At 35.1% G+C, this 22,861-nt stretch overlaps 1 protein-coding gene across 1 annotated transcript in view; it reads right to left on the bottom strand.

Moving 5' to 3' along the window:
- LOC139977336 (uncharacterized) overlaps positions 1-22,861 on the bottom strand; it is a 38,642-nt gene that overhangs the window by 9,274 nt on the left and 6,507 nt on the right. The window contains exons 2-15 of the mRNA XM_071986623.1: positions 17,175-17,209; positions 16,256-16,342; positions 11,845-11,894; positions 11,363-11,659; positions 10,647-10,949; positions 9,890-10,108; positions 9,330-9,440; positions 7,180-7,225; positions 6,947-6,990; positions 6,295-6,337; positions 4,307-4,350; positions 3,545-3,673; positions 3,180-3,347; positions 163-766 (exon numbers count right to left, since the gene is read on the bottom strand). Of these exons, the coding sequence (XP_071842724.1) occupies positions 163-766; positions 3,180-3,347; positions 3,545-3,673; positions 4,307-4,350; positions 6,295-6,337; positions 6,947-6,990; positions 7,180-7,225; positions 9,330-9,440; positions 9,890-10,108; positions 10,647-10,949; positions 11,363-11,659; positions 11,845-11,894; positions 16,256-16,260 (2,063 nt within the window). The 5' untranslated portion in view covers positions 16,261-16,342; positions 17,175-17,209. The remainder of the gene's footprint in view (positions 1-162; positions 767-3,179; positions 3,348-3,544; positions 3,674-4,306; positions 4,351-6,294; positions 6,338-6,946; positions 6,991-7,179; positions 7,226-9,329; positions 9,441-9,889; positions 10,109-10,646; positions 10,950-11,362; positions 11,660-11,844; positions 11,895-16,255; positions 16,343-17,174; positions 17,210-22,861) is intronic.

Here is a 22,861-nt window from a genome sequence, read left to right as displayed (position 1 = left end):
ATGGCCAAAGAAAATGTAAAGAAAGTCTTCAAATAAATTATTTCCTTAAAACTTTAACACTTTATAATAAAAACCATCATTACCGTTATCCTTTTAAAAGTCCTAAAATGTTGTTCAATTAGACCTCTTTTAAGCCTTAAGGTAAGACAAAAGGAAACGAACCTGGTTGCATCATTTGTGCAACCTTGGTTGTGAGTTGCGTCTGTAACTGTGAGCTGGTTATCAGTTGCGTCTGTTTTTGCTGTAGCCTGGTTGTTAGTTGCGTCTGTTCTTGGAGCCAGGTTGTTACTTGCGTCTGTTCTAGGAGCCAGGCTGTTAGCTGCGTCTGTTCTTGGAGCCTGGTTGTTAGTTGCGTCTGTTCTTGGAGCAATGTTGTTAGTTGCGTCTTTTCTTGGAGCCTGGTTGTTAGTTGCGTCTGTTCTTGGAGCCAGGTTGTTACTTGCGTCTGTTCTAGGAGCCAGGCTGTTAGCTGCGTCTGTTCTTGGAGCCTGGTTGTTAGTTGCGTCTGTTCTTGGAGCAATGTTGTTAGTTGCGTCTTTTCTTGGAGCCTGGTTGTTAGTTGCGTCTGTTAATGGAGCCTGGTTGTTAGTTGGGTCTGTTATTGGAGCCTGATTGTTACTTGCGTCTGTTCTTGGAGCCAGGTTGTTAGTTGCGTCTGTTTTTGTTGCAGCGTGGTTGTAAGTTGCTTCTGTTACTGTAGCTTGGTCGTTAGCTTCGTCTGTTCCTGTAGCCTGCTTATTAGTTGTTTTTGTTTCTGGGCCCGGATCTAGATAATATATGCATTTAAACATTACCTTTAACAAGACAGAATATATACGATGAACAAGAATACCGTTATTAAGAAATATTATAGTGAACATTTATAGTGACAGGAGAAGGCTGTGTATTGTAAGAAACTATTCGTAAAGCATGGAACAGAGCTTAAACAATCATATTTGTTGTGATTTAGACTAGACAGAACATCGAACTTCATTTGTCGCAAATGTCTATTCCTTTAAAAAAACATTAATTAAAACATAGAATATGCCTACTTGTTAATACAAATTCAAACTGACTGACAGTTTCTCGTTTCACATGTAGATTCACGTGACAAATAAAAGGGAAATGGTAAAGTTTAAAGGAGAAATAAACTATGGGTTTTTGCAGTGTACATGCGGTAGGGGATAATTTTCTTATTCCATTTGTGAAAAAAACTAAGCAAAATAAAGTTTCCCTGAATTTTACCAGAATTTCCCAATTAATTTTTTGACCCATTTGAACCAAGGTCATTTGTTAGTTTGAGGATCGAGGGTGCTTCAAAAGTGACGTAGGTGAGCCACTTCGTAACTTCAAAACAATGAAGCTTTGCATACGAGTTTAAGTCTATTCACACTATGTTCGAGCATCTCGCTTAGCTTATTTCGCCGGTTAAAATGCCTGAATGCCAAGTTTTCGGTTGTGTTAACCGAACAGGGGAAGAGGAAGCAGTAAAAGGAAAAAAGATAAAGTAAAGAGGAAATTGCCACAGCCATTAAAGGCATAACATTTGAAAACCGTAGGCATTACCTCACTACCAATCCTAAACAAAAGGAACCACCACTGGTGTTCAAGCTTACCTATACACCCCATATCAAAACCACACATTTGAAAAAAAGCACTTTTGAAACATTGGCACTTAATTTCGCAACACGCGGAATTATCCAAACTGTTTCCAAAAGAACCGATTCTTGCCTACAAAAGGGCCCAAAATCTCAAAGATTTACTTGTTAACTCAAGGTTTTGTACTAACGAAGAATCAGCTGACTCTCAAGGTTCACACGAAGCACTTTTAGATGCTCTTATAGATGCACTATGAGTCCATAAAAACTCGTGCACAGAAAATAGATGCATTTTGAGAACGAGACGCTCATGCCGAATATAAAAAAATTCAAGGCTTACTACTGATGAAGCTCCTCCTATAAAAGTTGAGAGCAGAAACCGGTCTAGTTGGTCATAAGAACCTACGCTAGTCTTTCCTACTATTAAAAGTACACTCAATTCACCTAATAGGTGCAATTATTTTTCACCATGAGGAGCATGCTATAAGTTCATGTTCTTCGGGCCCTCCCTTAAAAATACTTCAGGTTCTTGGCCACTACGTTGCGTTAGATAGTGTAAAACCGCCTACACCCCCATTTCATTTCGTGGCTGAACAATATCTTCTTCTCGCTTTCCAATGGCGAGCAGAGCGCACACATATACTATTCTTCGCAGTGGCTTGCGGAACTGGTACTCGTATCAGCAACGGAATTCGAGCCAACATCACCAACAGTCGCGGACTGTGATTCTTTGCACAACTCCCCCTCTCAATGTCTCAGTTCTTCCTCTGAATATTCTGTTTCGAAAAGATACGATCTCAATCCAAAGGCTTCCATTTTCTTTTTTTTCAAGATATTTGCTCGACAGTAAATGATTTAACTTTTGGAGTGCCATGATTGATGTAAGTAACGCTTTCGCTAGGACTGAGTATGCGGTGAAAGCAATCTAAACACGGTAAAATCAAATCGTTGAAAAGATCCCAAAATTTATATTTCCACTGATACTCGTTAGTCCTTACAATGATTAATTTTACACACTTTTTAAGCTTTTTTTACAGATCAATAAAAACAAAATTATTTTTTGATTGATATTTTATTCATTACTATTGTTGAAAGTACAATTCTAATTATTTTAGGGATTGGCAACCATTTTTTCTTGAAATACGCCAAGTGGCTCGCTTTCGTCACGGTACATCCGGGAACTGGCTCAATTTAAGCAAAATGGGGCGACACATTAACTACATTCAAATCGTTTATTCATCTCAAAGATGGGATTTTTATGCTTTTCTATTGCTTTTACTGGAAAGAACATCTGTCAAAACGTAAGAATGGATGTAAAAAAAAGCTAGGGTTTATTTCTCCTTTAAGCTTTTTGATAGGGTTATCGGTTATAATTAACTTTATTAAGAGCCTCCAATAATTTGCTAACAGGTAAAATGTCCGAGAAATCATCCTTTTTTACTTGAGTCTAAAATCGCTAGGAGAAACCAAAAAGTATCCGCTTCAAATTTCAAATGATTATACTATGTGCTCCGACATATATTGACGGTTCTACTCTCTCAGTCAAGTAAATGTGAAAGCAAGCCCTTGATTTTACAAATAATTAAGACAAACAGTTCTTACCGTATGTTCTGCTATTGCTCCTTAAGGAGATTTCACCTTCATCCTTGACAAATTCAATATCAAATTGCTTGCACAGGTTTGCTTCTTTTGATTTTTTGTTGTTGAGCATGTTCTTTATTAGTTCAATGTGATAAGCAGTCATATTTGCGGTAACTGCAGTTATTTGTTCTGAAAGAAATCACATATTATAATGATTCCAAATCGCAAGAATTAGTCCCATTCAATTTTACATTCGAGTCAGACATATCCGAGAAACATACAAAAGTGTTATTTTCTTTAAATTGAATAACAATTGTCGTAGGCAGTACACAAACACTCAAACGAATTTAGCCTAACGCTTTTTTAATAATTGATCATTTTCTCACCTTCGAATTTGTCCTTTGTTTTTACTGCTTCTTCCACAACTTTTTCTGATATGTCTAAAATTTCAATGGCAAATATTTCCCAGTCTTTCTTAACTTGCAATAGAATTTCTCTTATGAATTCCTGTGGAACTATGAAAGTAAATTTTGGTAATAAATAAAAGAATACAAAACATTTGTCAGTGTTCGACCAAGCAATATTAATAGTTCTTACTTCACTGTAATGAAAACGTTGATTAGTGTACTTACTACATTTGTTCGAACATATCTCTGAATATTGCATTATATTAGGAAGGGAATGAGAATGGATTAACAGAGAGAATTTATACAATATATCAATGAAAACGTTATTATTTGAAATAAATGTTTATCCAAATAAGATAGTTTAAGATCAAAGAGTGATAAAACTTTCTAATTATAAAGCCGTCCACAATATCAGAAATGTGTTAATATAATATTCTATAATACGCGTGTGTAACATTCATTCAAACAACTACCAGTGACGCCAGCTGTGTGTTTTGATAGTCTAGTTGAAGCATTCGGATATCAGCTTGTGACAATACCCTACCCTATCACATCCCGCATCATGTTTCAATAACTTCAAGTACGGTTTTAGATTAACGATCATTACAATATACACTTTGTGTAAAGTAAAAGTCTCTGTAGCACAGACTGCAACAAACATTTAATAGATAGTATTATGGCTTGATGATATATTGTTCTTAACGTCTTTCCCGAGAAGAAGGTATGAAAAAATTACTGTACCTTTTACATCGCATGTTTGCTTAATTGTGCCTGATGATGAGTCACTGAAGACAAGAAAAACATAACAAGTGTCGGTGAAAGTGAAATATAAGAAATGGTTATTTAAATCCCAATAAAAGGAAATTGTATGCTCTAAAAAGAAGAGAAAAATAGAAAACATGATACAAAAATGTTTAAAAATATAAAATTATAAAGATATGTACAAGTGAGTAAAAAGGTAAAACTTTATTTCTCCGAATGAAATTCGGACACTTGGACATAAAATTGCAGAATGGAAAAATGGAATTAAAAATCAAAATATAATGTACAATCAATAAAGAATAGTAAAGGCAAGAATAGAAACACATCCACGAAAAAAAAGAACTAAAATACACCCAAAACTCAAAAAATGCAAGGTGTTGTGATACTGGCAAGGATAAAAAATGCGGTGTCGGTTTGTCTTCAGATGTGGAAGCTTCAGTCTACCAATTCTCTCTTAATTTGCCTGTTATGGAAATGATCGTGCAAAGGGTGATTGAAGTGCTCAACTTGGACTGAAGAAGGCACCAATAGACAGAGTCAACTGACGCAGCTTCCTTGATGATAGAATCCGTACGATCCCTCTCCGTGTTACTAACATTAAAACAACAGCAAACCAAGCAATATCTCCAAATACCACAAAAATCAAAAATATAAAATATATTTAAAATTTCTGTATGAATATTGAAAGTTTTCTGAGGCAGTACAATGTACAGTTTAATTTTTTCATCATACTATCAAAATTGGTCAATTTATCATTCAGCACTCCTCTAAGATACCTGTAAAAAGAAATACGACGTACTTCAGTCTGTTTAACAATGACAGGTGGAGGGGAAATCGTATTACGGCGGTAATCAATAGACATATATTTCGTGTTCGAAAAATTCGAAACATCTAAAACAATACAATGGACAAGGCAAGAAACCTGAACAGTCCTTACATAATGTACCGCACAGGCCAGTTCTAGCGTTTGAAATGTAGGTTTGTGGAATAAAGGAGGACAAGTGGCGATTTGTACCGGCCAGTGGCAACCGCTTCCTACCACTTCGAGGGATCATCGCCCTGTCCAGAAGCACACACAATGGGTGGCCATCATCATACGTAATTGTGTATATTCTACCATCTAGAAGCTGTTGGTAGGACAAGGCCAGTATTGTGTGATGTTCTTCGATCCTCCGAGACGACGATTACACGACTTGCCTGTCTAATAATGACTTCAATACGGTGCTTATTTTCCATAATCGCATTACCATCCCACGATACAAAATTATATTGCCATACCCAACGAATGACAGAGTTATAAAACATGGGAAAAATACTGTTATTTACTCATTTTTTTTGTTCATCATTCGCAGACAATATACCCTAGTTAGTTTATTCAATAAAACATCTACGTGTGCATGCAAGGAAAGCCGTTTATATATCACCACCCTGAGATACTTCTAATTATCCACCCTTTCCAAAGATATTTTCATTTATAATAACTTCAATGGAAACATTCGTCGACTTCGGAAAGTCGATCACTTATTCTTTGGTCTTGTTAACAGTAAGTTCTAAAACGTTTTGCCCACAATAGTGAACAAAATCACTTGTCTGATCCACGTATGCAACATCAACGCCATTTGATATCACAACAAGCAGGGCGGTATCATCTGCTAATTGTAGATTGCAAATTTCCATTTTGTGAATGATATTCGTAAATAAAAATGGTGCTAGAACCGTATCTTGTGGCACACCAGTGTTTGATGTGATATCGTTTCACTGGATTAACGAACGGAAGAGAGCAAGACATGCATTCAGCACTGCTAAATGGAAGACACATGACCAGCTTATGTGACTTCCGTGTAGTAATTTAGAAACAACATTGGCAAGAACACCAATAAAATATTAGTCGTGATAAAATGACATTGTGTTGACAGATGCAGTATATATCGAAGTTTTTTAATGATATATTTAAATTAACAGCTTACGAGACAGGACTGTTCTCCGTCACATTGCATTCATCAGGATTTCCTTTATAGAGAAATAAAATTAAAACAAACATTATTGCCTCGTAAGATGTTTACGTTGTAAACGTCTGTTTTAATTTTAGTATGCTTTTAGAGTATAACGTAAACTAAACCGACTTACGAAAAATAAAGAGTTAGGTTTAAAAGTCCCTAATTGTTTTTGTTTTTTCGTTGATCACCCTTTATAACTTCTGTAGTTATATGTTCAGCCTTACTACACATTGTTTCATCGTGAATTCACTGAAAGGGTAAGGAGGGGCATTTGTGACAATTTTTAAACATATCTCACAGTTTTCGGCAATCCATTTTCAAATACAAATAAAAACAAATGATATACACATTTCAACGTGGTTAGTGCAACTATCACATTAACATCATTTTATTCTTTATTCCTCGTTTTCGTATCCAGGCAACAATATTAGGTGTCAACATAAGTGAGAATGATGAAAACCAATCGTTGAGGAAGGGGACACAAACATATCCGCAGTTTTCGTATTTTATAATTTACTGTATCAAGTTTGATTTACAGTAGAAAGAAATGACCTCATCAAAAATTGACAAATGAATTCATAAAGTATTACTATTTGTAGTATTCATCGTATGTATTCAATACCTTTTGTATCTTTCGATAGTTCTGTGTCATTTGAGATAGCTCCCCTGGACATTAAAAAGGATAACATATTTCTTAAGTTCATTTATGTGGATCATGATTGTCAATAATAAAATCATTTGGATCGCCTGGACAAAGGTAAGAATGTATGCGGTTGTTATGAAAAAGTAACAAATTCAATTATATAAGTGTATAAAGTAGCCATGAAGCTCTCTACAAGGTTTCGATTTACTCACGACTGCGGGAGTAACTCGATTTTTTCGTTCTCATCAGGTTGCTCTTCTGTGGAAGGAAAATCAACAGCTCTATAGAAGCCAAATATTTTGAAGACGATTCTCCGTTCATAATTATATAGTTAACTTTAGTGTTTTTAATATCCCTAAATATTGCAAAACTGTTTAGAATAAAGTTGACAAGCAACATACAGCGTGAAACTACGTGTGAATACTCAAATAGTAAAGTTATATATTAAGAGCTTGAAATGTAGATTATTTAATATATAATTTTTTCCCAATAGATTTCGCAGTATAATGACTCAAAAATATTTGACACGGCAATTTAACGTTATTGTTATGATCTCATTTGCTCTGAAAGTGAGAGACAAAGAGTACTTTTTTACATTATGAGCATTTGAGTATCAAAATAGTTGTAAAAAGCTGTAGTGCAGCACGTTGCTAATTCAGTTGAGATGTTCATGAATGGGCATTAGTTACAAAAAACATATTTATTAAACCTTGTTCAGTTATGTAGGTACAACAACATCTAGCTTGATAAATTCCTAAACGGGCAACAAAAGGAGCTGCATTAACAAAGAGAGAAATATGTGTTTACGTGCATAACGGGCAGACAATGGGGAAGTGTAGTAAACATAGTTACATTAGTCCTAAGTTCACTTGTTTGCTAATAATTTAAATACAGAAAGGCATTGTAACGTGACAATGAACTGAATCACTATTTGTAGTACCATTGCGTCCGTCTAACCACGAATAGATATCGATATTCGTATAAAAATTATACATATATAAAAAACATGCAATATATAAGCTTATTTTATTGCTTGCAATTGCTGCACTTGATGCTCTAAATATAAAATGTAGGACTCCTCTTTCCTTGATACCTAAACATGTTATCAATTGCCCATTGTCAAGGTAATCTGTTTAAATTAGGTAAACTACATACATCGATATATAAAGCTGCACTCCAAACTACTTAATGAATGACATGCTAGGTTGATCATTAATTTAATATCAATGTCTCTGTTGCATGCCACTTTAGTCTCATGCCATACGACTTAACGAATTTTTGACATTTAAGGTTAAAGATTGTGTATAATAAGCAAAAATTAGTGTGCAAATTTATTTAAACAGTGCGCTTTCCAAATACAGAGACTACTTACGCGACAAGCATTATCCTTTCAGACCCATGGTAACAAAAGTGTTCCAGCTTCATGGTTCGAGGACAAGCGCACATAGCTTACGTATCAGTACTTGGCTGATATATGATCGAATGCGAACACTTATTATTCACCATCTCAGAAAGATGTTGGCAGCGTCCTTACTGGTTCCTTGTTATTAATCGCACATTTCCTTATTTTTTCAGACAACACATTGAAATGTTACAATATTCTCAATAAAATATAGCTTCAGCAAGCTTTATGTCGTCTCCAGATGTAATAATAATATAACATGCAGTTATTTTACGACGCTTAAGCGAACACGAATGTGGGAGGAGAACACAAAGGGCTTATGGATTACAACTTTTCAGTCTGGTGGCTTCCAATATTTTAACTCAAATTTGGAATCTAAATTTAATCAGCTAAGACAAGTAAACCATAAATGTAACGCAAACATTATTAGTGCTACTGTTGTCATCAATAAAAGGATTTGTTTTAGTCATGAAACATTATCATGTTATTTTATATAATAAGATACGGCTTTCTTTCTCAACTTAATGCCAAATACTTCATACGGATTTGTTCACATCAGGAGTAGTAATTGATCAACTGAAGGTGGAATACTGCTCCGTTAATATATCTCATCGTCAGAATAAGTAATTAAGGCAAACACATTATTTATTGCGCACACAATCAACAGTATCACCTATGTACTTAATCCGTTCATTCATTTATCACTGGATACAGTTTTCCAGCCATCCATTCATCTTGCAACCCATCAAACATACGCAACATCCACATGCTTGTAGTCAGTCACCCATCGATCAATAAACCAATAGTAAATATATACAGCCATGCAGGGAGCTAGGCAGGCAGCCAGTCTTTCACACACATATCCATCCGTATACCCATTAGTTCAGTATTAATCCAACCGTTGACCTTTCAATGGAATAATCCATCCACGCACGAATACATGTGTATATAAAAACATACCGTCTGATTTCCCTCTTCTTGAATTCAATCGACGTTTGATGTATATAACAGCCAGAACCATGAGCACGACACCAACTGAAATCATGACTACGATTGAGAATATGCCAAAACCTGTCCCAGAAAGAAATTGTTAGAGTAGCATTCGATTAATGTTCAAACCTTGTGTAAAGCTTTAAATAAAAATTATATTTGATCAGAATTCACATTAATTGTTCGAAAATAATGCAACATCTGTTAAATAAAGGCCATGCTGCTTCTGTTCACTGTAATTCAGTTACTGAAGCAAAATCGCTGTTAACATAACTGCTGCCTCATTAGACAAGGTCTCTGGATCGTAAAGTGTTGGTGTCTTCGAACTACTCTCACGCAGCGAAAACATCATCAGCAAATACAGTACAAGCTGCAATTTAGTAATGTAGTTAAGTGATGAACGAAATGATAGCCTGGTCCTAGCGTAACAACGTTATTGTTTTACTAACTCATTTAGAATTCTGAGACTAAGCAAAGACAAATTACCTTTCCATTTGTTGTTCAGCCTCTATAGAAATGCTTGTACTTACCAGCCTTGTCGCCAGGAAACAGAATGCTGGACCGTCCGGTTCCCATTCCGTTTGTACCAAAGCATGTTACATTCGCAAGGTTACTTTCCTCAATATACAAAACATCTCCGTCTTGTGAATTTCCATTAAGTTCCATTCGATATTTATGCACTGGTGGATTAGCTTGACATGTGCATCTAACCTCGTTACCAGAGATTGTTATGTTACACATCGGTAGATCTGTTTCGTATTGAAAGCAAATGCGTATTTTAATTGATCATGGGAGGTATTGTGGAGACAAATTACGAACTTAACTCTGACACTATTCTTAATAAGTCAGTAGTTGTATCAGGGATGCTATAGTACTTCATTGTGCCTTTACAGACTGGATATTAAATGTCATAAAGGGTACTAATTCGTGCCATACATCCAAAGGAACTTAAACGTTAAAATTAAATCCACAATTCTAATTTCATCAAACTTAAGCCATAAGCGTCCTAATTGCTACTGCATTAAACTAGTCTACATTAAATGCATTGGACCTGTGCAATGGAATGGTCGTCAACAAAAAGATTGTAAAAGCTTTGTGCTCTGGTTTCTCGTAGACATTTTGATTGTGTTGGTACTTGACAGAAAACTTATAATTTCGATTTCTAGTTGTTAATTTGATTTTCCTTGGAGCTTCTCATTCCTGTGGTTCTAAAGGTTTCCTATTCATATTAACCCCAGCCATTTTAAACTTAAACATTTACATTGATTATCATGACACAGTACTTACTGAAGTTTTCAGTTTGGTTGAGCGACTGTCCAGCTGTATGTACTCGGCAATGTACTGAAATATTACTAGATGATACGATGAAAGGAACAGTAGCTGATGAATTATAGGAATTTCCATCTTCGTTTTGATAAGACATATCGCTTGTTGCATTCACCGTCTTGTCACTACCAATGAAACTTAACTCAAACACAGACACAGCAGGTCTAGCGTTGTATGCAGAACACGTGATGTTTACTTCTGTACTTGTCTGTGAATCTTGTGTATCTTCTGATTCCTTTACATACAGTTGCAAGATTGGCAAAACTGTGAGTGTAAGATGCGCATCCGACAGATTAACATATATAATTGACCTCAAAATTCAACGTAATTCAAATTACACAAGTTAAATGCAAACTCCTGCAATACATTTGCCTCGCTGGGTGTCATAATTTTCGAATTTTAACTGCGAACTATACTCTTTATGATTATTACCTTGATCCTGGTTACACACGTTCCATATTGAAATGCGTGTATGTAATATGTGGTTGATCATAATGTTTTTTAAATGAGTGGCAGATGACTGGCATAATGAAAAAGACAATAAAGTTGATAATTTTCTTAAGAATAGGCAATGAATGTTTTCTCGTAAGCTTTGGTTTTCTCAATTGCCTTAAAACTGAGGGCTCTACTGCATTGTTTTAGCTTTAAATAGGTTTGAGAGCTTAGCAATGTCTTACCTCCTATTGTCACTGTGACTTTTGCAAGTCTGTCTTTGTCTTTGCATTCATAGGTTCCTTCATCTGATATCTGGACGTCTTTTATAATTAAACTGAAATCTCCATCAACTGGACTTATCTCAAAGTTTTCATACTTCTTCTTTTCTGTGTTCTTGTCCTTGCCAATGAAAATCTCCGTCGCATCACTGAAATCTTCCCATACAACGTTGTCATTGCCTTCAACAACGCAAGTCAATGTAACATCACTACCTTCCAGGAAGAGACCACTCGATGGAGTCTCAGTAATTTCTGCATGCACTAGAATAACGAGCACTTACAGGATTGGATATAAAGGTCAACATGTTGTGATTTTGGTTCTGAATAAGCACAATTAATCTAAAATATAAATAGACATATCGTTATTCGTTTAGGCATCATCTCATAAGCATGACATGGATACCCACTTAACATTAACATATTTATCACATATATGCTTAACTTACCGTTGGATGATATTGATCCGAGTAGCAGTAAAACGATTATAGGCATGATCCTTAGAGAAAACGAGATTAAGAAAAGATGAAGAGTTAGCTAATATTGAAATGTACTAATATATATCAGCACAGAATTTCTACCTTACAATGTTCAAGCAGTCGCACAAAAGATCAGATATAATTTCATCAATAAATATCTAAAACATGCAGATAGCTTTAAATAAAATCGATTTGGAATACCAGTTTAGTTCAGTTATTTCGGCAATTGCAGTGTTATTTTATTTCAGTGGCTTTAACATTACGAATAATGATAAATGAAGCAGATATGAACAACAAATGATGGCTACTTCCTCGTGGAACCACACAAAATGGATATTGCTAGCCACTGCTCCATTGCTACTTTAAGCAATGTTCTACCCTATGGTACTGTTCGTTTCTTTAAAAAATTATTAAACGTATCTATGGCACAAGTGTCTATGTATCATTCATGTTACTATTTGCTTCAGCTTAAATTGCTTGAATTATTCGTGATCACTGCAAAACTTCATGTGTGCTATAGTAAGAAATAGCTCCTGTTAAATTCTTAGATGAGCATGTATTAATGTGCAATAATATCCCTACCCCTTTCCACGGCGCCATAGCGTTATGTATATCAAAGATTGTGGTACTTTAAAGTACAATAAAAACTGCAGAATGAAAGTAGAGTTAAAGCCTTAACAAAGTTCAAACTCTAATGGTGATAATGATATAGACAGAGTAAGTGCCGTCACGTCAGGGAACAGCTATGTAGGATTACTCTAATGTATAAGCTATACGCAAATAAAATAAAACTCAACATAGTTAAAAATAACACGTGATGTCTTTGTTCGTCCTGCGTTATGTTAAGTCAATCGGCACTATCGGAAACATACCCTCAGTTATTGTTATAGTTATGTAGATATTGATCGTATTTACTGTATATCAGGTTAACTATCACAATGTTCTCTTCTCTTCAAAATGAACACAATAAAATCCCCCATTACTGAATGTTTCTTTTCTAAGCCTTTCATGAAATAAACAGCTGTATTACAGTTCAAACTTTAACAGCTGTAACACGTGTTCTTCCCACAGCCCATCTGCAATAACTGACGAACTGTTTCAACCCAAGACCGATTTATTCTGATAATTATATGATAATTGGATGATAAAGCTCTTTTTGTTTCGTAAGCAAAAGATTAACATTTGTAACATATTTCTTGAGCCTTCCTATTAAACTATTAAAGCAAGTAAATACGCCAAATTTAAGTTACGATACTATTGACCGGTAACATTTCTAAAATGCATTTATTGAAAAATAACCCTTATTTGTTAATCTTTGTCAACATGAGAGACCTAGAAATGCCACAAATGGAGGCATATTTTATATAAAAAGAATATTGGAACAACGGAGATCAGCTTCGAAGTAAGCAGAGTAACGTGCATACTAATTTGGTATTTTACAAATTAAAGGTCGATTATTAATTATAATTGTTTGTATGAGAAATTTTCCAAATTACAATTTGAATGTCCCTGCAATTGTATGATAGAACTACAGGAAAAACAATGAAGAATTGGTTACGTTATTGTTGTTCAAACAAACGATAGCCATGTTCTTTACCTTTGTCAGTCTTTAGAAGCGCTATCGGTTTTTGAAGGTTTCAAATTACGAAGAGATCATAATCGCCAAAACGAATGAACAGTTGATCATCCGTCGCTTACCGTATCGTTGCTTAGGCTAATCCAATGTTCTCGCTTTCCTGACTAGAAATACTGTGTACCATGTACAGATTACGTACTAACGTTATGTCTTTACCCGTTATACAAAGAATGTCATGTTCTGCATATAACGCAACGGTTAGTAACTAAAGCACTACGCTTGTACAAGGAGAAAATACAGAGTTCAAAGTGTAAATTGTCAGCAATACAAAACGCCATATATAAAACGCCAAAAGGATCACAACTGATGATGATGATAATGTGTTATGATATGATAATGATATGAGTTTATATAATAATATACAAAAATAAACTATAATACAATAAGTTTACACGATGATTCTAATAATGATCAAGATAATATTAAGAACCCCATGATGATAATAATCGAATACACGATACTATTTAAAATGCATATGGTATAAAACACGGGCGTATACATAACTGTATGAAAAGGCGAATGCATATGCTTATTACCTATAAGGTGGACCTTACGACTCGCATACGGGTAAGCTGCTTGTTATTTTCACTGTCACTGTTGTAGAGTGTTGTTTCGTGTGTTTGACGTGTTTGATCGTATAACTAAGCAGCATTTACGATACATAAGTGCATATCATCCAGTTCACGACGGATACAGAACACCGGGTATGTTGCTGATAGTTAGAGGGAAGTTAGAGGGAATTCTTTATATCCTGTTTAAGTTATACAAATGTCCGAAATATCATACATATGCAGACGCAGCGCTTCTTTGTATAATCGTATACTTTCTGATTATAGACATATAGTTTCGTTTTATTATCATGTACTTTTCATATTGTAGACTTGTAGATTCATATTATCATCGTGTATCTTGTGTATACTATCGATTTTAAAATATATACTTAAGTATATAATCAATATATTATCCTATAAAATGATTACTTTTTCATATTAAATTGTATTATCAGCATAATTTGTGGTTCTTTTGGTGTTCCTTACGTTGCAATATATGATTGATCTAAAAAAAGGTGATGAAATAAGAATTCAGATATTTATAATTCAATTGAAGGATGGAGTAGGCGGTGCTACTATAGGACATTAACGTCGTATGGCAACTCTGTTGAATTTTATAACTCCAAGTTATCCTAAGGGACTTAAAACGAAACAAATATGACATTTTGAACTTGCCTGTATTGAACTGTATAGTTTGCTCCTCTTTATCCAAAAGCTAATGTGTCCGCTCTGTAATAATAACCAACCCTTCCTCGTTTCTTCTTTAACATATTTATACTGGTTTCTGCTCACATGATTTCATGAAAGCCAATCGTCATGAGCAGTGCGTAAATGCATAATGATATCACCTGGGTGGCCTATGAGAAGTCGTTTCCCTTTACGGTTTAGTTTGACCATGGTGCGCATGGCGGTATTCGATGTATTTAAGTACCATTTTACCTGTGTCGTGGTTGTTGTTGTGCTAGTTTACATTTCGTGTTACGAGAATGTTATTACGATGCAGAGTATTTACTTTCAAAACGACGAGAATAGAGTGAAAGTCGGTTGTCTTATGAAAGATGGAGCGATCGATAAGTAATACAATGGTATATTGTTTACTGGCCATGCTGAAAGACCAGTACTGTATCCTATTCGTGTAATTCTGATCACGTGACGATAGTCTTTGCGTCAGTTTATACAATGCTATAGAGAATTGCTGACCTTACTTTTTAAGGATTTATATGTCACTGTAATCGAGACGACATCGTTTAGTATAATTTATGCAGTAGTTTGAATGATTTGGAGCTAGTTCAAAGAAGTACTTCATTCTTAAAACACTAAAAAACAAACATTTATTTGTTCTCTTTTTGTGGGTACCTTTCATATCTCAGAAGCAATTTCGTTTGGAACAGTTTGATGGCAAAATAATCTTTCGTTTGACAATTTTATTAAACAGAAGATAAAATATAAATTCAAATAATATTGAAAGAGCGATTATATGAATGGATAATCTCATATGTTCAGCTAGCATAATATCAAAGACCAGGTACTATACCGTCAGCCATAGGTATAAAGTTTCCGATTGAGACATTTAGCGATTAATTCAATTAAATTGATTCTAACCTACTACATATAAACTGCATTTTTTCTTCTTCGTGATTTATTGTATATTTACTTCTCAAGATCATGCATATATATATAGTTCATGATGTTACACCCAAATAGTTAGTTTACTATTAACACAGTGTATACCGCAATTGTTTCTTTCAAATTACAAACTCCAATGTTATGTCAGGGTACATCTTACTCTAGTCCTTATTATAAATGCACTAAACCCAGAATATGTTAAGCTGTCAAAAGTATATAATGCAGATAATGTGCAATATGACTGTGTCAATAGCTAGAATGCAATTTACCTTACTGCCACCGGTAGCTTTGTTCAATTGTGCGTACTTGTAAACGATTGCGATCTTCTTAAATTTGTGGATCGTTGGTTTTTTTTTCAACTAACGCATGGTAAATATTTATTTATAAGTAAAACGGATCTGGACGACGAAAGGTAATGATAATATGATATACATATAGTACTTTACTAACTCACTAACCATCATTTGATTGTAAAGTCTTAGAGGGTGTTAATCATTGCATCAATTACATCTCGTATACTCGGTATGGTCGATAACCATTTTTTAATATAAGAAAACAGCATACTCACATCATGTTGTAAGTTGAAGTCGTTAACGATGACTCCAAGAAGAAAGACAAAGATAGTCTAACAGTCTAACAGTCTTAGTAACAGTCACTGCATATGGAAGAAAACAATGATCTGCATATCTGACGCCATTTTGCCAACGATTAACTTCTACAATATAGATTAGTATGTAAATCGAAAGAACCAAAACGAAAGAGGATATTGGAGCTGAAGTTCAAAGTCTAAACAGGTTAATTTGATCAGGTCCGTTATGCCAAATAATAAATAAAAATGTAATGTAAGTCTTATTCCATAAAAACAGTAGCGACATCATGAAATATTTTTAGCGTAAAAACATTGTACAATATATACTTGTAACATGTGCCGTTTCACATAGACAGCACAACAAACGGCTGTAATAAAGAAACCTAACAAAATACTATTTTTTGACTACTTTGCCTGTTTCAGTGTCTGTTGAGACCATGGGCTACAGTGTGTTATTCCCATTCAGAGCAATGATTTGATATTCGAGGGTGCAATTGGATGGAAATAGGGACAGAAATTAAGCAATGGGCTATAGCTGGATTATTAAAATGATCACGTGACTTATGACGTCTATCTATACAAAGTGTTCTACATTTTGTGAGTACATTTTGCTTTTAGAATTTCTCGCTATTTCTTATTACATTTTTGGGTAAAAAAATTATAATTAAACTCGTTAAGAGATTTTTAAATTTTGTGCCAAAAGGTACATTTCCGTTAAGATTACATTTAGCAGGGAAATTTATTACATATTTGGTTAAGATGATATGTTTTGTCAATTATTACATTCTGCCGAGAAATACAGAGCATAAGAAGTTGATAACAGCTATTAAAATATTATCATTTAAATATATGAAAATAACACAATATGTAATTATACAAACATAGTGATAAATTTTACCTGGAACTTATTGAACATAATTTTCTGTAAGAACTCTGTAAGAACAAAATAGACACAAGGGTATTCTGCGAAGGTTAAATATACACTTATGATATACAATTAACTTACATGTTGTCACGCTTTTGATAACATTTGGAACATATGTCTGACAAAATATCTCCAGTCCGTCTCTGTTTTACTTGCAGAAATTGAGTGTTCAAATTCAAGATATGTTTTATCATAAAATAAATTAAGTGATTAACAGTAAAAAGAACTGTGTCAGCTGGAGAATTTGCTTAAAACTTAACTATGCAGCAATATAATTGGACTTCCAAAGAAGATTCCAAATTCACCAAGCTTGGTTTGGGCTTTTGTGAAATTATTATCAAATATGGCACCTCAAAAAGCCCGGTTATGGTAGTCTGAGACTTTACATGTGTATGACAGGCTTTCTTTATGAATTCCCATTTTTGTTGGCAACGAAAGATACTTTAATCTTTTTGATATAGTTGGGCCTATCTCTGTTGATATGTTTTGTTTTGGGGGGGGGGGGCGGGGGGGGGGGGAGGGTAAGAGTTGCATTGTCAGTCGTTTGAGAAATATTTGCGATTGTTCCACAATAATTAGCTGAGAGTGAAAGGGTTCTGCGAGGTTCCCAAAAGCTGCAAAGAGGAATAATGGCTCCGGAATATAATTTCGAGCCTTGTCCAGGGGGCAACTCACCCGTACGCTGAAACGTTTGTGAGACTTATTCTTCTCCTGTAGCGAATTTAAGGGACGAAAATTCATGTCAATTTTTTTGTTATCATAGTGTACATAAGCTCTTGAGATGTTGCAGGATGGCGAAACCCACCCAAGCTGTAGCAGTTTGAAATATGGGTTTTCTTCTTGTTATAGATCTTGCTCAATTTAGAATAATAATAATAGTAATGATAAAACAAGACTTTCACATCCCCTCTTTTGTAACATTCGTCGTAGAGTAGACGTCACTACCTACTCCACACTTGTATCATCCACATGAAAAGCTAACGCTTACGATTTATAAACTCTTGTCTCCTCTGGACGTGTTTTTGTAAACAACAATTATTTATAAACTCTCTTCTCCTCTGGACGTGTTTTGTAAACAACATTATTTACACTGGTCGCCGCCAAAGAAATCATCATTGGCGTATATGACGTAGGTAACACCATGGAACTCTGTTTTTACGTCCATGGTAACAGTAACCAGAAAGCCGCCTAAGTCCCTCTTGTGCATGCTAATGTAATATTGCTTTCACTTTGAGTCACTTTAAAGTGGCCAACACTTACCACAGTTAACGAAGTTGTGTTTATTATAAACGGTTTATAGAAGAAAACATTGACATATCTAAAACATACTTGAACAAAAAAACGAATGGGCATTAATTTATGACATTGACAGTAGTGTTCACTTCTGAAAGGTGCAGAATAAAATGTGTACTGTTGTACCATTATCATTATTAGTCATAAGATTATCGTGAGTTATTGAGTTAATACGTTTTAAGGTGAGACGCAACGTGAACACGACACATGACTCAGTGTGGAGTAATTGTTGTGGTGAATGTAACGAGTGATGAAAACCATGCTACGGGCTTCTTTCAATGAATAGTTAAAGGTTAATCTCACACATGACTTTTGTGATTAAAATCCTTTTCATAGCAAGATAACAACTTACAAAAACATGGGATGGACAAAATGAAGGTTGAAACACGGCGCCTTCCTTCTTGATCAATTGATTTCAGCTTATCAAGCAACATGGATATCATGACCATGTATCTCAAATGATCTGCTCATGGATTAATAGAATGCAACCCAAATATGCAATGGAATAACCTATACTACTCTGAGTGTTTACCGATTGTGCTAAGAACCGACACTAAAAGTCACGATATGACGAGTCATAAATTAAACGATCTTGTAGTCATACGATACTGATCTGGGAAGTCTGCATATAGCAATATATAGTCTATAATATGTAATCCGTGCGATAGGCAAGTTACGAATAAAGTCCTTTTCAACCGAATCAATACAAACAGTCACGCCATAAAAAACTAAGCATTCATTGAGTACAAAGTACAAACTTAGTATACAATCAAACAGTCATATCGTACTTTTCCAACGTTAGTATAGAGGTTTTGAGATTGGCTCGATAAAGTATTGGACTATTATAAATATAGTATTGGGGCTTTGTTTAAGGGTATAGTTCGTTACTGCCAAATATCGCGTACCTCTGCTAAATATACTGCATAGAGAGATAACGAGACCAGATGTGGAAAACTCCTCAGACGAAACATATTCCCAGCATTCTTGATGACAATATCTAACTGCAAATAACAGAATCAAGATAAAACAGAAGCGTATCCACTGAAACTGTTCATAATATCATTGAAATCATTGCGAAACGTTGCGCATTTCTGTTATTTTCATTTCGTCATTTGAAAATCTGAAAATTCATTTTTGAACTTGCTATGTCTGGGGAGATTCTACTTTTTATGGATAATTTCCTAGAGTAGGCATGTTAAGATAAAGTGTATCATTTGAATAAAGTTGCAGTTAAGATTCATGACAACCTTTACAATTTGTATTTGGTTGTATTTTGTATTTGGTTGTTTTATCTACTTATGTTTTAGCATATGGTATTTTTTGCCCTACAGTAATGTGGCACACGTTAAACCCGACCATATATGCCTAAGCAGTCAAGTCCAAACATATTAGATACACCGTCTAAAAATATTTCGTCCTGTCTGGATTAGCTAACATTTGCACGTTCGATTTGGCAGAGATAATTCTGCACCGTGTATCGGCCAATAGATATGACGTCGTGGGGTCATGGAAGTCCATTGGAGTTCTCTGTTCTGTGCTGCAATGTATGCAACCTTTACATACGTACAAAGACAATGCTAGCACCCCTTTTGAACTGTATAGACCTAGTTTATAAAAAGTGACATGACAAGGAAAATCCTTTCTAAATGACTCCAAAACGTGGGTATCATTTGAACTGCTGCAAATATCATGAATGCATCAATGAATGATAAAGGGATTGTAATAAAGTTGGCGTATATTTTACCCGTTTGTTTACGAGATTTAAAAAAAATACTTGCTACTTTGGCCATGCTGGTAAACACAAGGAGTAGTTAAAATTCTTATTTAGGATACGCTAATGTCTTTTCTACATGAAATTAGTTTTATTTATCATATAATGTTATATTTAAAATTTTTACGAACAAGTTCGTGATTCACTTCGATTACATGTGTTATAATACTTAATGTCTAAGTGTCGAAGGTAGTTCGTCAAACCGAGTAACGAATCATACAACAGAAGTTAATGACATGCTAGTGGTTTTCCAATTGCTAGCACACACCAATTTGTCGGTGATTTGAATGTTAATAACCTGAATTAAACATTGGCTTCTATCCATAATAATCACCTGAAATGTCAGAAATGTTTCGTGATGTATATTGTGACGAAGATTTGTTTTGTGCACAGTCACGTAATGTTGGGTACAAATGATTTTAGAACCTAGAGTAAGGCCGCCTGAAAGCAGATTTCGATAGTGTATTTTTTTTGTATATGGGCAAGGAAGATAAAACCACGTTAACACATTTGGTACGGCTTTTTTTCAATATATTTTCGGTTATTTTCGGTTTGCTAGGCTGGTCGCAAACTATTTATTAACTCTGTTGAAAACGCTAGCCAAATGAACTAAATAAAAGTGATCTTTTACGCAATGAAAATATTCCCCTCGCAAAACGCATGGCAGCGAATGACAGCAAACGTATCTCATTAATCCTTACATTTTGATATATTTTGCAAATTATGTCCGATGACATGTAGACAATGCCTCAATGAGTAGTCTAGGAGGTTCTTGGCTTCCTTAAGTGTATTGGTATTCTGACACGTAGCGTTTTTTATCCTCACGTCTGTTTGTTTGTTAACATCCTAATAATACCCTAACGTTGTTAGAGTATTCCAAACTGTAGGCTTACCAACTCGGCAGTTTTATGCTTTATCTGGTCGATATTAGTGGGCAACTTTTTGTAGAAATGAAGTTTAACAACGATGATGTAGCTAAGTGTTGAGAACTTAACCTCCTGCTCCCGCTGTCTACTCATTTCTTGTGTTTTCTTGATAAAAATAGTCAGTACGTTTTCTTCCCCTCTCTTTTTGTGTGCTATCCCGCGGCAAACAAAAGCAAAGTCGCGGAAAATCGGAGACCCTAACTTTACACCTGTGAAGAGAATGATTGTGTTCCTTTACCTATATCGGTCCTAAGTGCATACATAAATTTCAGGCTCCTACAAAAAGTCGTCGGGCAACAAAAATGTCGAAAGTAAAAACCCTACGGGCTGCCACTTTTCGAAATATTTTTCGAGTCCTGTAATGAATTGCCTTACCAACTTGTTAAAAATATGGCCGTGACTAACAAACGTGAAACTGTTAAATACTCATTACCAAGAGAAGAATGTAAGTCCAAAATTACATCCAATACTTAGTTGCCGTTATCCAGCATTACACGAAACATAAAGGTGGAGAATGGAATGTGCCTTTCTATCCTGATTTTATAAAACATCGTCAGATCACCCTTGCAGTATCTTACGATATCATAATTGTACACGTACAGTAGCATAACTCTGTGAACATTTAATGTTTACTGACTGCGTGTACATTCCGCTACAATGCATCAAGTCAACAATTGATTTACACTTCATTGATTCCTTACAATAGCAAGCAAATGTAACTGAAGAATTAATATTGTGGTTAACAGGGGGAAAGCCCACATAGTTAATTGTGATGGCTGGTACAGTGGAGGATATGAGAGGGTATTGGTGTTACCTAGTTTGGCCAACTTTTGCCCCACATTTCCTAGGGAAAAATATATAATGTTCATTTTATTCTTATCACGAAGGCTAATTCCGAGAGTTTCATTCCATCATTTAACTGTCGAAGTTAATGCTTGTATTTTTTTAATCAAAGCAGACATTACCCCTTCTCCTCTGTAGATGGGATATAAACCCCTTTCTGTACAATTTTGGCCCTATTTGATGTTTGATTATTATTATACTGACCGTGCACCATTTGGTATTTCACGTTTATTGATGCATAGTTAGCAACTGTCAAGGCTGATATTTAACATGGTTTTGAGAGTTTCAGTCGTTTTGGCGCTTGATGACCAAAATGCTGTTTGGGGGTTATTTGGCATTTTGGTATAATCTTAATCCTATTAAAAGGTCAAAGAGACAGTTCGCCTCATGACCAGGCATATACCCACAAGTTTGAAGTCAATCGGCGTGACAGGTTGGCGGCGTATGGAAACACTTTTTTAAGCGCTTACACAACACCCAAACGCATATAGACAAACCGGACACTTTTCGTCACCACATCCACCAGTGGAACCCACAGCATTGATTCATATTTCACCATGCATGACAGAATTCCTAGCTAGTCCCGGTACTTGTCAAATCCATTATATGGCAACCGTTCTATGATAACCGATAGAGCACTTACAAGCTGCAACAGCCAACTGACCGAAATATTTCCCCTTCAATGTCATTACATTTATGAATTGGTAATAGGTGTGTTGTTGCATGATCATAGTTTCAAACAAATGAAGATGGCGGAGTAAAACAATTGATCGGCTAACAAAATCCATTTCTGATTGAACTTAAAAGACTCACACAGAAAGTAATCT

This window comes from Apostichopus japonicus, chromosome 12 (genome assembly GCF_037975245.1).
Source record: "Apostichopus japonicus isolate 1M-3 chromosome 12, ASM3797524v1, whole genome shotgun sequence".
In the NCBI taxonomy this organism is placed as follows: Eukaryota; Metazoa; Echinodermata; class Holothuroidea; order Aspidochirotida; family Stichopodidae; genus Apostichopus; species Apostichopus japonicus.
The sequence above is the reverse complement of the archived record's forward strand: the minus strand, read 5'-3'. Positions and strand labels throughout refer to the sequence as shown.